Source organism: Lipotes vexillifer, unplaced genomic scaffold (assembly GCF_000442215.2).
Source record: "Lipotes vexillifer unplaced genomic scaffold, Lipotes_vexillifer_v1.1 scaffold1770, whole genome shotgun sequence".
Taxonomy (NCBI): domain Eukaryota; kingdom Metazoa; phylum Chordata; class Mammalia; order Artiodactyla; family Lipotidae; genus Lipotes; species Lipotes vexillifer.
Genome location: NW_006796074.1, coordinates 732443 through 748048, shown reverse-complemented (window position 1 = coordinate 748048; position 15606 = coordinate 732443). Strand labels below are relative to the sequence as shown.

Here is a 15606-nt window from a genome sequence, read left to right as displayed (position 1 = left end):
AAAAAAACAAAAAAAAAAAAAAAAAAAAAAAAAGAGAGAAAGCCATCAGCCCCATAGTATTTTTGTCACCCCCACCACCAGCAGCAATCTGCCTTGCATTCCAACAGATAACACATTTCAAAGGACAAAGACAAGACAGAACATTTCAAAAGCACCTGAATTTCAACCTGTCAGGTTAGTAGCACAGCTATGGCACACCGAGACAAAAACCCTTTAATGCTAGTATGTGTGTGTGTATATATATAGTGTATGTATATGTGTACATATGTATAATGTACACATACATTACACTAAGTGCCCTACATACGAACCTTCAAGTTATGAACTCTCAAAAGAAGTGCATTCACATGTCCAATCACATAAGTTAATCCACTTGTCTGCTGTACACTGTCATGTGCCTGCATCCTCTACAAGTGGTTTAACTTTTGTGTACTGTACAGTACTGTATAGAGCACACACAGTTAACAGTATCTTTACTTCAAGCCCAGGATGTCCGGAAGCAAGTGTAAAAGCAGTGGTGATGTAGCTGGTACATATAGTACTACCGAGACATCACTGACTCGGTTTTTTTCAAGAGGAGACAGAACTGAATCCAGCAGGGAACCAGACCTGTGCCATCAAGGTCAGGCATGAGTGAAATTAAATTACCCTCCACCTCCGATAGCTGACGACCTTTCAGCTCTACCATCTCCCTCCCACCTCCTCTCCCTCCTCCAGTCAGTAACACTTCTTGCTTGTTCACTCGATGCCAGCCCCTGTACTGTACTATAAGATTAAAAATGTTTTATTTTTTGTTTTTTTTTGTGTTATTTGTGTGAAGTGTTATAAGCCTATTATAGTACTATATAGCCCATTGTGTTAGTTGGGTACCTAGGCTAACTGTGTTGGACTTATGAATGTGCTCTCAGAATGGAACTCGTTTGTATGTACAGGATTTACTGTATACGTATAAAGTGTATGTGTATATATATACATATATATATAAAGTGTGTGCACACACACACACACGTTACACTGGAAACACAGAAGTTCTAAGCCACCAGCCTGATGCCCTTGGATCTTGATACGTACCAGTGGGGAACTGCTGAATAGGCACAGAGGGCACCTGCACACCTTCGGACCAGTCCGCCACCTCAGGCTGAGCAGCAGTGAACTCAGGAGCTGGAGCGGTCCATTCACCCTGAAATTCCTCCTTGGTCACAGCCTTCTCAGCTGCCGCCTGCTCTTCCTTTTCAATCTGGTTTAGAAAAAAATTTTTTCATTTATAGGGACTGACAGACTTTACTGCCAAGAAGCACAGACTAAAGTGTCCAATTTGTTCATGTTACCACAAGCCTTTGTGGAGGAAGCTCACCTCTTCAGGATCTCTGTAGAAGTAGAGATCAGGCATGACCTCCCATGGGTGTTCACGGGAGATGGTGCCACGCATGCGCAGAACTTCCCGGGCAAGCATCCACCACATCAGACCCACTGAGTGCGCTCCCTGCAAGAGTGCCAGGTTATTATAAAGTGATACTCGGCGAACCCCAAACAGCAAGCACCTCCCATTCCACCTAACAGCTGGGTCCCTTGGTACCATGTGAACAGACATATCTTAGTTTAGAAATGTTTATAGTATAGCAGAAACTAACACAACATTGTAAGGCAACTACACTCCAACAAAAATAATACTTATTTAACAAGATTATTCCATAACTCTGGTTCTCAACCTTGACTGCCACATTCTGGAATGAATCATGGGGATTAATCAAGAGTCCACTCTAGACAACAAAATGAATTAACCTGGGGTCAGTGCCTGAACACTGGTAGTAGAGAAAAAGAAAAAGAAAGAAAGAAAAAAAAACCTTTGCCTGATTCTTTTGTGTAACCAGGGTTTTGCGACCAGTGACAAACCAGACTAATTTGAACCATATGCAACCCACCTTTTTAGGATCTTACATCAGGATACATCAAGTTAGTCTGAAAACAGAAAGGCCAAGTAATGCCTGAGAGGTCCAGGAGTAAGAAATAATGGAGAAAAGCAGAAGAAAACACAGGCCATTTTAAAAATGTTTTTTCATCTCTCCTTAAAGCTTTCATGTATTAAAATCATACATTTGTAGCAAGTATTACTATCAAACTCCACTCATTGGGCCAGAGACCCTTGTGATGTTAGCGAAAAACTTGCCCCTCATGTAGCACACTACCTACACTTGTGAGTTCATCGGCCAGTGGCCTCAACTCCAAGCTCTAACAATGTGCAGAGGAATGTCTGTCTCTAGAGCACTTATTCTCCAGCTCTAGTTTAGATCATAAAATTGTTACCTTGTTGTTGCATGGGATGGCAATGTCCACATACCGCAGAGGAGAGTCTGTGTTACACAGAGCAATGGTAGGCAGGTTAACGTAAGAGGCCTCTGTGAGAGGCTGGTGGTCAGCCCTGGGATCAGTAACCACCAGAAGTCTTGGCTCCCGGAAGGCTGCCTGGATCTGGTTAGTGAAGGTTCCAGGAGTGAAGCGGCCAGCTATAGGAGTGGCTCCAGTGGCAGCAGCAAACTTCAGCACAGCTCGCTAGAAGAATCAATATTAAAGAGTTAACAGTGCTCCAGAGATGGTGCCATCTTGCAGAATTGCAGGAGTTCTGTAATCACATGAAGCAGCCTATCTAGTCAGAACCTCCCGAAATCCCTTACTCAAAAATGAAACCATCAAATTAAACATTCAAATCTTCTATATCCTTCACTTATTACATGAAAAATACTTACAAAATTAGAGCCAAAAAACATGCCAAGCACGGCCCCACCCCAGGCCCTCTGCTGGGGATGCTCTTCCCTCAGGTTTCTGAGGCTCACTACTTCCTCACTTCTGCAGGTTCCAGAGCCAACCAGCCTGGTTCAAGTACCAAGTAGGTCCCTTAACGAGTAACTGGGGCAAGTTACTCACGTGTCTCCAAGTTCCTCATAGAATTGTAAAAATTACACCACACAGAACAGTGCCCGGCATCCAGTAAGCACTTCTGTACCGGTCAGATTTTGTCACAGCCAACCTATACAGAGCAGGAGTACACCCACCTTTCTTATCCTCTAACTCTACAGAAAGCTTATTTCCTTCATCCCTTCAAAAATAGACTGCTTTTCTGCTATATTCCAAGCACTCAGCAAGCACTGCCTGGACCAATCTAGATACTCAGTAAATTTTCGCTGAGGAAAGCACGGAGTGGTCACTAAGTTCATTCTACAGCAGTAATTAAAACTGTCAGCCATACATCAAACCACAGAAGTCATCATAAGCCAGTCTCTGGGGAATAACCCCGTTAACATACATCTGCAGGGGGTTCCAATCAGGATAGTGGAGTAGAATGACGTGGAACTCACCTCCTCCCACAACTATGTCAAAAATACATCTACAAATGGAACAACTGTCACAGAACACCTACTGAACACTAGGCAGAAGACTTCAAACACCTGAAAGGGTAAGAGAGATCTCCACATAACTGGGCTGGACAAAAGGAAAAAAAAGAGGAAGCCCCCTCAACGGTGGGGAGATCAACTGGGACAGAAAGGGAGCTCCTAAGGCTCAGAGGAGAGCACAACAACTGGCTTGTGGTAGGCATAACAGAGAGACCTGCACACCCCAGCCTGAGATGCATGTCCGTTAGTACTGGTGGGGGCTGGGTGCTGGTTTAGAGGACAGACCCAGAGAGATGACTGGTGTTGGCTGTGCAGAGATAGCCTGAAGGGGCTGGAGAGTGGCACAGCCACAACCAGGAGTGTTTGTGGAAAAAGGCCAGGCCCACCACAGAAGGGAAGCGCCACTGTTAAGTGGCATGCGAAAAGAGAAGTGGGGTCACCAGTGCAGCCTCTTGCAACTAGGACGGGTCTTGCCTAAGCAGCTGTGGGCTTTGTGGGCACGGGCACATGGGAGCTGGGCCAGGGTCTGAGCTGCCTCCTACAGCAGATCCGGGTGTGCAACTACTGCTGTCCTGGCACCTGACTTCAGTGGATCTGCGTGGGTGGCCTTGTGAAAACAACACCCGAAGGACACCAGGGCTGACTGCCAGCATTCCCTGGGTTACCATGGGGCCGAGGGCAGTGCCAACAGCACAGTGGGTGACAGTGGCACCACAGAGCACACTCGCCAGTGAACAGCTCCAGCAGAGAAAGACGCAGTGGCTCCTCTCCCAGTGGAAACGCTCCAATCCAGCCTGCCTCACGCCGCAGCTCAGCTCTGGGGGCTTCTACTCTATAACAACAACTACAGAGCATACCCTGCCTCTGACAGGGTAGTGACAACCACAGAGTAAACAACATCCAGTGCAGACTCTACTCACCGCACCAGTCACACCTCCTGTCAAGGGGATGATGGCCACCATACACTGAGGAAAGAGGCAGCAGGCATCCACAGTAAAAACAGCCCTCACACCAAAAATGTTAAACCCAAAGAGGCAATACAGTGACATTCCCACATAAAAATAGCCCTCCAAGGGACCTCCCTGGTAGCACAGTGGTTAAGAATCCACCTTCCAATGCAGGGGACGTGGGTTCGATCCCTGCTGAGGAAAGTAGATCGATCCCACATGCATGCCATAACTAAGAGTTCACATACCACAACTAAGACCAAGAGGAACCAAAATAAAATAAGTTAAAACAAAAAAAAGCCCTCCAACACCACAGTAGATAACTTTGTCAACTCACAGATCAAGAGAAATATAAGTAAAATGAAGAGACAGAGGAACCACTCCCAATTAAAAGATCAAGAGAATTCCCCTGAAAGAACGAACAATGAAAAAGACCTGAGTCTAATAGACATCGAGTTAAAAAAGGAAATAATGAAATACTGAACAAACTGAGAAACACTATCAGTAGAAATGCAGATTACTGTGAAAAGGAACTAGAAATTATTAAGGAAGAACCAAGAAAAATCAGAAAATTCATTTGCAGGGACAAAAGCTGAACTAAAGGCAATGAACAGTAGAATGAATAATGCAGAAGAACGTTATCTGGAAGACAATGATCTATCTTCAGAAGAAAGTGATTTGGAAAATAGAATGGAAATCACCCAATCAGAACAGCAGACAGAAAGCCAAATGAAAAATGAAAGCAATATAAGGGACCTATGGGATAATATAAAGCATTCCAACCTACACATAATAGGGATCCCAGAAGGAGAAGAGAAAGGGGATTGAAAATCTATTTGAAGAAATTATGGCTGAACACTTCCCAAACCTAAAGAAGGAATTAAAATGCACCCCCCCCCAAAGGATTCTAAAGACAGCAAGAGAAAAATAAAGAGTTAATTACAAGGGAACCCCCATAAGGCTTTCAGCTGATTGTAGGCCATAAGAGAGTGGCAACATATATTCGAAGTCCTGAAAGGGAAAAATCTGCAACTCTACCTAGCAAGATTATCATTTGGAATAGGAGAATTTCCTCAGACAAGCAAAAACTTAAAGAATACAGCAATACTAAACCTACCCTAAAGTAAATACTGAGAGGTCTTCTCTAAATAGAAAAGAAGAATCTATAGGAAAGGGGGGGGGGAAATCAGTTGGAAAGTAAATCACTTAAATAAGCCAATATACAGATTTTAAAAAGAAATCAAAAAATTTCTCTTAAAGCGATGATAACCACTTAAAGCAAAAGGATAAACATGAAGATGTAAAAGAGGACATCAAAATCACAAAATGTGGGGGATGAAAGAAAATGTAGATTTTTTTTTTCTTCTAGAAAGTGAGCCTGTATGACTACCAGTCAAAGTCAAGTTGATGTAGGAAGGGATTAACATATTTGAAAAACAGGGTAACCACAAATCAACACAATAGATTCACAAAAACCAAGAAAATAAAAGCACAATACAAAGGGAAATCATCAAACCACAAAAGGAAAAACAAAAAGAGACAAAGAAGAAATATAAAGTCAAGAGGAAAACAATCTTTAAAATACCAATAAAATTACCTTAAATGTCAATGGACTAAATGTTCCATCAAAAGACAGCACAGTGGATTAGATTAAAAAAAAAAAAGAGCCTACAATATGCTGCCTACAAGAGACACACTTTAGGGCAAATGATACACGCAGACTGCAAGTGAGGAGATGGAAAAAGATATTGCATGCAAACGGAAATGACAACAAAGTGCGGGTCACAATACTCATCAGACAAAACAGACTAAAAAAAAAAAGGCTACATAGAAAGATAAAGCACACGACATATGGTAAAAGGATCAATAAAAGGAGAGGACACTATACTCATCAACATGTACCCAAATACATAAAACAAATACAGACATAAAGGGAGAAACTGACAGGAATACACTAATAATAGGACATATCTGGGAGAGAGAAAATCAATAAGGCAACAGAGATCCTAAATGATACAACAGACTTAAGACATTTTCAGGACATTAGAGCCAAAAAAGCAGAATATACATTCTTTTCAAGTGCACCTGGGACATCCTCTGAGATTGAGCACATACTAGGGCACAAAATAAGCCTCAACAAATTTAAGAGCATAGACATTATTCCAAGCATCTTTTCTGACAACAACTGCATGAAACTAGAATCAACCACCGAAAAAGAAACAAGAAAAAAACAACTGCATGGGAAACTAAACAACATGCTACTAAGAAACCAGTGGGTCAACAATGAAATCCAAGAAATTAAAAAATACCTTGAGGCAGGGGCTTCCCTGGTGGCGCATTGGTTGAGAGTCCGCCTACTGATGCAGGGGACAGGGGTTCGTGCCCCGGTCCGGGAAGATCCCACATGTCCCGGAGTGGCTGTGCCCGTGAGCCATGGCCACTGAGCCTGTGCATCTGGAGCCTGTGCTCCGCAACAGGAGAGGCCACAACCGTGAGGCCAGCAAAAAAAAACCTTGAGGCAAATGACAATGAAAACACAAAATCTATGGGATACAGCAAAAGCACTTCTTAGAGATAAGTTCACAGCGATACAGGCCTTTAAGAAACCAGAAAAATCTCAAGTCAGCAGATAGATCAGAGAGGAGGGACTTCTCTCGTGGTGCAGTGGTTAAGACACGCACTCCCCGTGTAGGGGGCCAGTCTGATCCCTGGTCAGGGAACTAGATCCTACATGCGTGCCACAACTAAGGAGCCCATGAGTCACAATTAAGCTCATGTGCCACAAGTAAGGAGCTGGTGAGCCACAACTAAGACCCAGCATGACCAAATAAATAAATATTAAAAAAAAAGATCAGAGAGGAAATAAATAAAATAGAGATTAAAATAAAACCAAGATCTGGTTCTTTAAAAGGGTAAACAAAATCGACAAACCTCTGGCCAGGATCACCAAGAAGAGAGAAGACCCAAATAACATAAAAAATGAAAGAGGAGAAACCACAACTGATACCATTACAAACAATTATATGCCAACAAAAAAACATTATGAACAATTATATGCCAACAAACTTGACAAACTAGAAGAAACAGACATCTTTCTAGAAACATAAAGCCCACTGAAACTAAATCAAGAAACAGACAACTTGAACAGCCTGATTACTAGAAATGAAACAATCTGTAATTAAAAAGCTCCCTTCAAACAAAAGTCCAGGACCAGATGGCTTCATAGGCGAATTCTACCAAATATACAAAGAACTGGGAGAAAATATTTGCAAATGATGTGACCAACAAGGGCTTAATTTCCAAAATATACCAAGAGCTCATACATTTCAATAACAAAAAAACGAACTGAACTGGGCAGAAGACCTAAACAGACATTTCTCCAAAGAACTACAGACGGCCAATAGGCACAAGAAAAGATGCTCAACACTGGTAATTATTAGAGAAATTCAAATCACTACTACAATGAGGTATCACCTCACACTGGTCAGAATGGCCATCATGAAAGTCTACAAATAAAAAATGCTGGAGTGGATAAGGAGAAAAGAATACCCTCTAATCCTGTTAGTGGGAACGTAAACTGGTGCAGCCAGTATGGAAAACAGTATGGAGGTTCCTCAAAAAACTAGAGTTGCCGTATGACCCAGCAGTTCCACTCCTGTGCATCTACCCAGACAGAACAGTAATTCGAAGATTCAGGCACCCGAATGTTCACAGGAGCACTATTTACAATAGCCAAGACATGGAAACAACTGAAATGTCCACAGACAGATGAATGGATAAAGACAATATGGCATGTATAAACAGCGAAATACTACTCAGCCATTAAGAAGAACGAAATAATGCCATTTGTAGCAACATGGATGGACCAAGAGATTATCACACTAAGTAAAACAGAAAGACAAATACCGTATGACTTCACTTATACGTGGAATTTAAAATACAACACAAATGAACATAACCGTGAAAGAGAAAAATAGAACAGACTTGTAGTTGCCAAGGGGGATAAGGGATGGGGGAGGGAAGGGTTGGGAGTCTGGGATTAGCAGATGCAGACTATGCTGTATAGGATGGATAAACAAGGCCTTACTGTATAGCACAGGGAACTATATTCAATATCCTGTGATAAACCATAATGGAAAAGAATATGAAAAAGAATATATGTATATGTAACTGAGTCACTTTGCTGTACAGCATAAATTAACACAACACTGTAAATCAAATACTATACAATAAAAAATTTTTTAAAAATGAAATTTAAAAAAAGAACATCTTACTATCAATACATAATTTAAAAACTGTCAAAATCCAAGTCAAATTTTTCAAAATTAGAAACAGGGTGAATGAAATCCTTTTAAGAGCTTTAATGCTTTTATAAAGCATGTTTTTAAAAAACCCGTTTTCTCAGCAGAAAAAGGAATTATCAAGATAAAGACGGGACAAAAAAGACTAAAGTTTTACCTTACTTGCCATTAAAAAATACTAAGCTATTTTTTATTCATTTAAGCTGGCAACGATTACTCTTGCTTATGAGACAAAGGCTGAGGGTACCCTACCCTCAGAAGACCTTCCTGAAATACTCTGAAGTTGACATTTAATTTTTTTTAACCCAGTATTTCATCATTTTAAATATAAAAAGCTCACTGCAGAAAAATGTGGTGAGCCACTTTAATAGGGTCATTCCTCGATATTTAGTGGCACAAGAAAACACACAATGACATGAAAACACGAACTGTGACGAACTGTCAGATGCAAAGTGATAAACATACTGAAATGGTTGAATTTTGGCCATTCCTCTGACTCAGGGCAATTTCAAATGATTTCTGAACAGTGAAATTACGGGTTTTTTGGTCTTTTTTTGTGTTTTTTTTGCGGTACGCGGGCCTCTCACTGTTGTGGCCTCTCCCGTTGCAGAGCACAGGCTCCGGACGCGCAAGCTCAGCGGCCATGGCTCACGGGCCCAGCCGCTCCGCAGCATGTGGGATCTTCCCGGACCGGGGCACGAACCCGTGTCCCCTGCATCGGCAGGCGGACTCTCAACCACTGCGCCACCAGGGAAGCCCCGGGTTATTTTTTTCTTACGCTTTTCTATATATCCCAAAACATCTTTAGGTTTTTCCACAAACCTGGCCAGTATTCCTGGAGGATATGACACTGACATCAGCTGGGTTTTCAATGGCCACAATGGCACGAGCTGCCAACAGAAGCTTCTCCCAGGTTCTCTTCAGATTTATGATGTAGATGCCTAGACACAAGGTTTTGTTAACACCTAGCCAAGCTTTAAAAGTTAACATTCTTCTAAAAAGCTGAATGCATGTGGCAGCAAGTACTATCAAACTCCAGTCATAGAGGCAAGCTCTACTGGTGTTAGCGAAAATCCTGCCATTAATATAGCACACTTCCGACACTCAGAAGTTCATTGGCCAAGACTGGCCTCCACTCTGGGCTTTAACAGTGTGCAGCCTTGATTCAGTAGGCAAAGTGCACCTTCTCCCTACTCTTCCCCTGTACTAACCCGCCCTCAGGCCCCCCATGCAGAATCCAATAAGCTCTTACCTACTGCTGGCCTCTTACCACTCTTTTCCTCTTATCTTCTGCCTTGATGTCAGATTCATCCCCAACTCCTTTAAACCCTGCCACTCACACACATTAACCCCTTCAGTGGTTCTAAGCTGAAGAACTTAATGCCTTCCACATTCTCATCACAACCTACATTCCCTTTTCTGATACATTCAAGCAAGCCAAATTCCCATCTGTGGCTTTTTCTCTCAGAATTCAGCTTTACAAACCTGTATCAGTAGCCACAAAATATAGGGCACCATGGGAGATAAGTTATTAGGAACTAAGCTGATGAACTTCCTCTTTATGTTTACATCATGCTTCTTCATGGCCCAACCCAGGTCACATAACCTAGCAATAGCCACTCTTCCACTGGAGTCCAGAAACCTTTCCTTCCAAAAACAACCAGAGCACTTTTACTCAGTTTTAAAGCTTCTTACCCAACTAAAGATCTAGTTTCATCTGTTACTTAGTGAGAGCACGCCAAGGCTGATATTTTAGAAATCACTTCACTCAGCACTACCCATCAGAACAGAAGCATCAAAATTTGTCCTTACAGCTGGGATGACCAAGAAAAAGAACCCTAAAGCAATGACTGACCATCACTTTTCCTTTTGTAGATGTACTGTTCCATTTGGAAGTCAAGGTTGGTGCCACCTAAGTGGGTTCCTGCTGCAAGGAATTTGAGGACATCCTCCTCCTTCATTTGCAGAACATCAAGGGCTCCGGACATTGTTAATGTTTCCCTTTAAGTTACGACGGGAATCTGAAAAACAATAGTTAACAAAAGTCCTTTACACTCCAGTGACAAGTGGGATGAGGTAACGGGTGCATTCTAACTCCTCTTGAGAGTCAAATGACTCAATGTTTAAATCTAACCATCTTGACAGATGAACAGATAAAGATGTGGTACATATATATATATACAATGGAATACTACTCAGCCATAAAAAAGAATGCCATGTGTAGCAACATGGATCCAACTAGAGATTATCATAGTAAGTAAATCAGAAAGAGAAAGACAAATACCATATGTCACTTACATGTGGAATCTAAAATAACACAAATGAACCTATCTATGAAACAGAAACAGGACAGAACAGACTTGGTGGTTGTCACGGGGGAGGGGTGGAGTGGGAGGTTGGGATTAGCAGATATAAACTTTTATATACAGAATGAATAAACATGGTCCTCTTCTATAGCACAGAGCCTACATTCAACACCCTATGATAAACCATAATGGAAAAGAATGTTAAAGATGAATGTATACATATGTATAACCTAATTACTTTGCTGTACAGCAGAAATTAACACATTGTAAATCAACTATACTTCAATAAAAAAAAATTGATAAACTTGAAATAAACAATCTAACCACAGACCACACCTCCTAGTGTCAGGCATTGGGCTTAGTCTAGTGGGATGAGACACATGAACACCTTATAAAATATGCCACACCGTGTAAAATTGCTGGAAATCCTGCTAAAGAGTATTATGGAGATGGACAAAACACCCAGATAATGAAACTAAACGAAAATAGTGAACTGAGACTTATTACTTCTCAAGGTACGCAGGACTTAGACGTGGAACAGCAGCCATGTTCTAGACTATTCTAAAGCTGAGCAAAGGTGAAGTTTATTTTCAAGCCCACTGAAGCTGGGAGCTTTGGCATTACTTCTCCCTGCGATTACAACTAGTTTTCCTCAAAATCAGGCAGGAAAGACAGGGCTGGACCCAAGAACAGCCTCCTCAAACAGACATTAGACAAAAAGCAAAGCCACCTGCTTGTTTTGCACTTAATGAGACCATGAAGCATGGAGGAATGCCCTCAACAACAAGAACGTAAATTAGACTTTTGATTAAACTCTGTGACACCTTAAGAGGGAACCCTGACCATAAACCCCAGAGAGCTTGGCCGAGCACACAAGCTGCAGGTGACTGCTGTACCACCTCACACGCCTGGCGCTCAACTAGCAAGGGAAAATGGCTCTTAAAGCGCAGGTGCGGGGGCTTGTGGAGGCGGACGGGAAAGAGCAAAAACTGATGTTAACGAGGTGGAATCAAACTCCCACTCCGATTCTCCCAAACAATGAGTATTCCGCCGCTAAAGAAAGAAATATGCGCCCATTCAAGGAATTAAAGTGAAATAAAAGGCGTGGGGGATGGGGGATCAGAAAAACCCCTCGGTGCGCTCGTGAGGACGCCCGCATTCTTCTCCGAGTGCGTACTTTCGCTTCTACCCATTCATAAATGCTTCTTTATTTCTCTCTACACCTCAGTCTCAGTCTTTTTTCTAACAATTAAAAAAAATTTTTTTTCTTTTAACACCGCGAGGCATGCGGGATCTTAAATTCCCCGACCTGGTATCGAACCCAGGGCCCCTGATGTGTAACAGCTGAGTCTTAACCACTGGACAGCCAAGGAAGTCCCTGTATGTGCCTTTCTTTGCGTCTCCTGTCCGAAATCTTTTGGACAAATAAAATAAGAACCCGGACCTTTAATTTAGCCTGTCCGGCATCAAAACCCTCGCCAAGAACCTTAACTCTTGAACGGAATACCACGAACGAGAAAAACAGACCAACCCAACCAGCTGGAGAAAACTAGAGCCTAGGTCTCTGGGTTTACCGCCGAGTGTCGGGACCCGACGCGACCGTAGCGCGCTGCGTAGGGCGGTCTCTCTGCACCCCCAGCCACCGGCACCCCAACTCGGGCCCTCAGCAGCTGGAGCGCGACCTCCGCCGGCTCCCGGCGCCTTGTGGGAACGCGCGGGCCCGAGCCCGGCCACGTGCAGGCCGCCAGATCCGAGAGGGAGCGCGCCGAGCCGAAAACAGACGCGGTCCGCCTGCAGGCTTCCACCCAGGTGCTCCCACCACTCGTCGCGGCAGGAGGCTCGTCCTGGTGGCCTTGGGGTACGCCCGGACGCCACATGCTACTCACCGAGTACAAAGCCGCATGGACCCTTATCTGGCGCGGAAAGGACGCGCGGGCGGAAATGACGTCCTTATATAGTCCGCCTCCAGCCAATGACAACGAAAGGCGAGCGGAAGCGCTAACAAGGCGAGAGTTTGTGGGGGCGGGCCTTCCTCCGGAAGGCGGGTTGCGGCGCTGGCGAGGACGCTATCGAATGGCGGAAAGGGGCGGGGCGGTTGGAACACGCAGTTCGCGACCAGGGACGCGGGCCGGAAGTCAGCCAGGCAGTCAGCCAGCGCCCCCCGTAAGGATTTGACCTCTCGCCCAGCCTTTTGTACCTATCAACTTGAGCGGGTCCTTCACCTAAGCTGCAGTTTCCTTACATGGGAAGGGGTGTTGAACACAAGCCTGTATTGAATAAATAAAAGCTGGAGAAATTATTTTGTATTTTTGGAGGACAAGTTAGCAGTGTGTAATTCAGAGTTTTAAAAAGTTATCTTAGGGCTTCCCTGGTGGCACAGTGGTTGAGAATCCGCCTGCCAATGCAGGGGGCACGGGTTCGAGCCCTGGTCTGGGAAGATCCCACATGCCGCGGAGCAACTAAGCCCATGCACCACAACTACTGAGCCTGTGCTCTAGAGCCCGTGACTCCCAACTACTGAGCCCGCGTGCCACAACTACTGAAGCCCACGTGCCTAGAGCCCGTGCTCTGCAACGAGAGAAGGCACTGCAATGAGAAGCCTGCGCACTGCAACGAAGAGTAGCCCCCGCTCACCGCAACTAGAGAAAGCTCACGCACAGCAACGAAAAACCCAACACAGCCAAAAAAAAAAAAATTAGCTTACGGGAAGTTTCCCGGAAAAAAAAAAAAAAAGAAGACTGCACAGGGGGTTTGAATGAGAATTTCTTTCTCATAGGAGAAAAATTGCAATATCCATTACTAGTTAATATTTATTCTGCCCAATACTATGAAGCCGTTATAAAATAATTAAAATACAAAAAGGAGTTGCAGGATGAGGGCAGTTATTTTTAAAAATTGAAGCCCTAGGCATTAAATGATTGTAAACAAATAATCAATAGCCAGATTATTAGTTATACAGTAGGTTTCAAGCCTGGCTGCGCTTAGAATCACTTGGAGAGCTTTTAAACATATGCCCAACTCCAAACCACAAGAATCTAGATAATTTTAATGTGCAGCCAGGGTGAGAACTACGGATATACAAGTAGAGAAACTGGGTAGGTTTGCGGCCTCAATTTTTTAGTGTTTCTTGAAATTTTCTATGAGGAACACAGGTTTTTAAACTGAAACAAAACAAACCCCACTGCCTTTAAATAAAGAGCTGACATACAAGGAAAGGAGTAAATTTAGTCATGGCTTTAAGCATCCTTAGAAACTGCTGAAAATATCTGTAGACATTTTGGCTCGCAAAAAAAAAAAAAGGGAACACTTAAAAAGAATGGCTGGCTTTTAGGGACAGTGTTCTATCACTGCAGGACTTCTCTGGAGGGCATTCTGGGGCACTCCCAAACTATCTCAGCAGCTCCCTCCCCTGTGCACCACAGAATCTCCAGAATACTTCCATTATGACTAGGAAATGGTACTGTAATTAAAGTTAGGCTTTGTTTCTCCACAAAATATTTTTTTGCCGCAAAATAACTTTGTCCTTGAGACGTGATCTGCATGAGGAAAATATTCAGCAAGGAAGTGAGTTAACTCCAAAGGTGAAAACGTACTGTAGTGATAATAAGCCATGGTGAGGCGCCCTTGGCCTAAGAGGCACTTGTCAATGGCTGTAGCTCCCTAGCCACGTGTTCTCCTTCCCACCTCAGCCTCCTAGTCTTCTGCACAAGTTTCTCCACTATGTTTTATTCATACACATTTTTAATAAAAATCTCAGAGCCTTCCTTTTGGAAACTTTGGTTCCTGGGGTCTGTATTTAAAAAATAAATAAACTGGGCTTAAAAATTTTTTTCAAATATAAAAAATTGTGCCAGAGACTACTTTTTTGGGCTATATTTCACATGGCATTGGATGGCTAGGACAGTCTCTACTGATTTGAAGCTGAGAGAATATGGGGCAGTTAGCTAGCCCCAGGCATCAAGTTCATCTTGGGCCACCTATCTTTCTAACCAGAATTCTTCCTTGCTCCTCTTCACCTGTTTGTCTGGTATCCAGTTGTCCTACAGTTTTCTCCGTGACCCTTACCTGTAGTGGTCTGAGCAGGGCTCCAAAATCACTTTTCCCTCCTTTGTCCCAAAGCCCTCATTCCATCAGTGAAGTGGTAACGGAATGGTCCCTTCTGTCCACCAAAAGCATTCTGTCTTAAAACTTTTCTCTATCACTTGGCACTTCATGTCTTGAATTAGTTCATGGTCTGGAATCCCAGCTTCACCACATGCTGTGACCCTGACCAAGTCACTCAACCTCTCCCAGGAAATAAGAGTTGTTGATATTTCAGCTGCTGCTGTCCCCCCGAAACGAGCCTCTGTGCCTAGAAATCCTCCAGAATCCAAGTGAAAGAGAAGGCTCACCTGATGTACATATTTTATGAACCAGAGACATTTTAATGCTCTATACAAAAACAAAGCTATATATCAAATATCAGAACTCAAAAGCTTAAAAATTAAATCACATGTATTTATACTTAAGAAATCACATTAACTAAAAAGGACACAGTTATCCCTGAAATGGAGACAGGCCTGGAGATTCTGGGTTGCTTCAGTCAATTTGGCTCTCAGTCTTCAGAGCATTCTCACCAAACACCTGCATCCTCGTACAGGCCCATCAGTCATGCTCAGTCCAC

At 43.2% G+C, this 15606-nt stretch overlaps 1 protein-coding gene across 1 annotated transcript in view; it reads right to left on the bottom strand.

The window, feature by feature from the left end:
• Positions 1 to 12869, bottom strand: part of RPSA (ribosomal protein SA) — a 13135-nt gene extending 266 nt beyond the window's left edge. The window contains exons 1-6 of the mRNA XM_007468149.1: positions 12830 to 12869; positions 10493 to 10658; positions 9460 to 9578; positions 2305 to 2550; positions 1355 to 1483; positions 1072 to 1237 (exon numbers count right to left, since the gene is read on the bottom strand). Of these exons, the coding sequence (XP_007468211.1) occupies positions 1072 to 1237; positions 1355 to 1483; positions 2305 to 2550; positions 9460 to 9578; positions 10493 to 10625 (793 nt within the window). The 5' untranslated portion in view covers positions 10626 to 10658; positions 12830 to 12869. The remainder of the gene's footprint in view (positions 1 to 1071; positions 1238 to 1354; positions 1484 to 2304; positions 2551 to 9459; positions 9579 to 10492; positions 10659 to 12829) is intronic.
• Positions 12870 to 15606: the final 2737 nt, after the last annotated feature.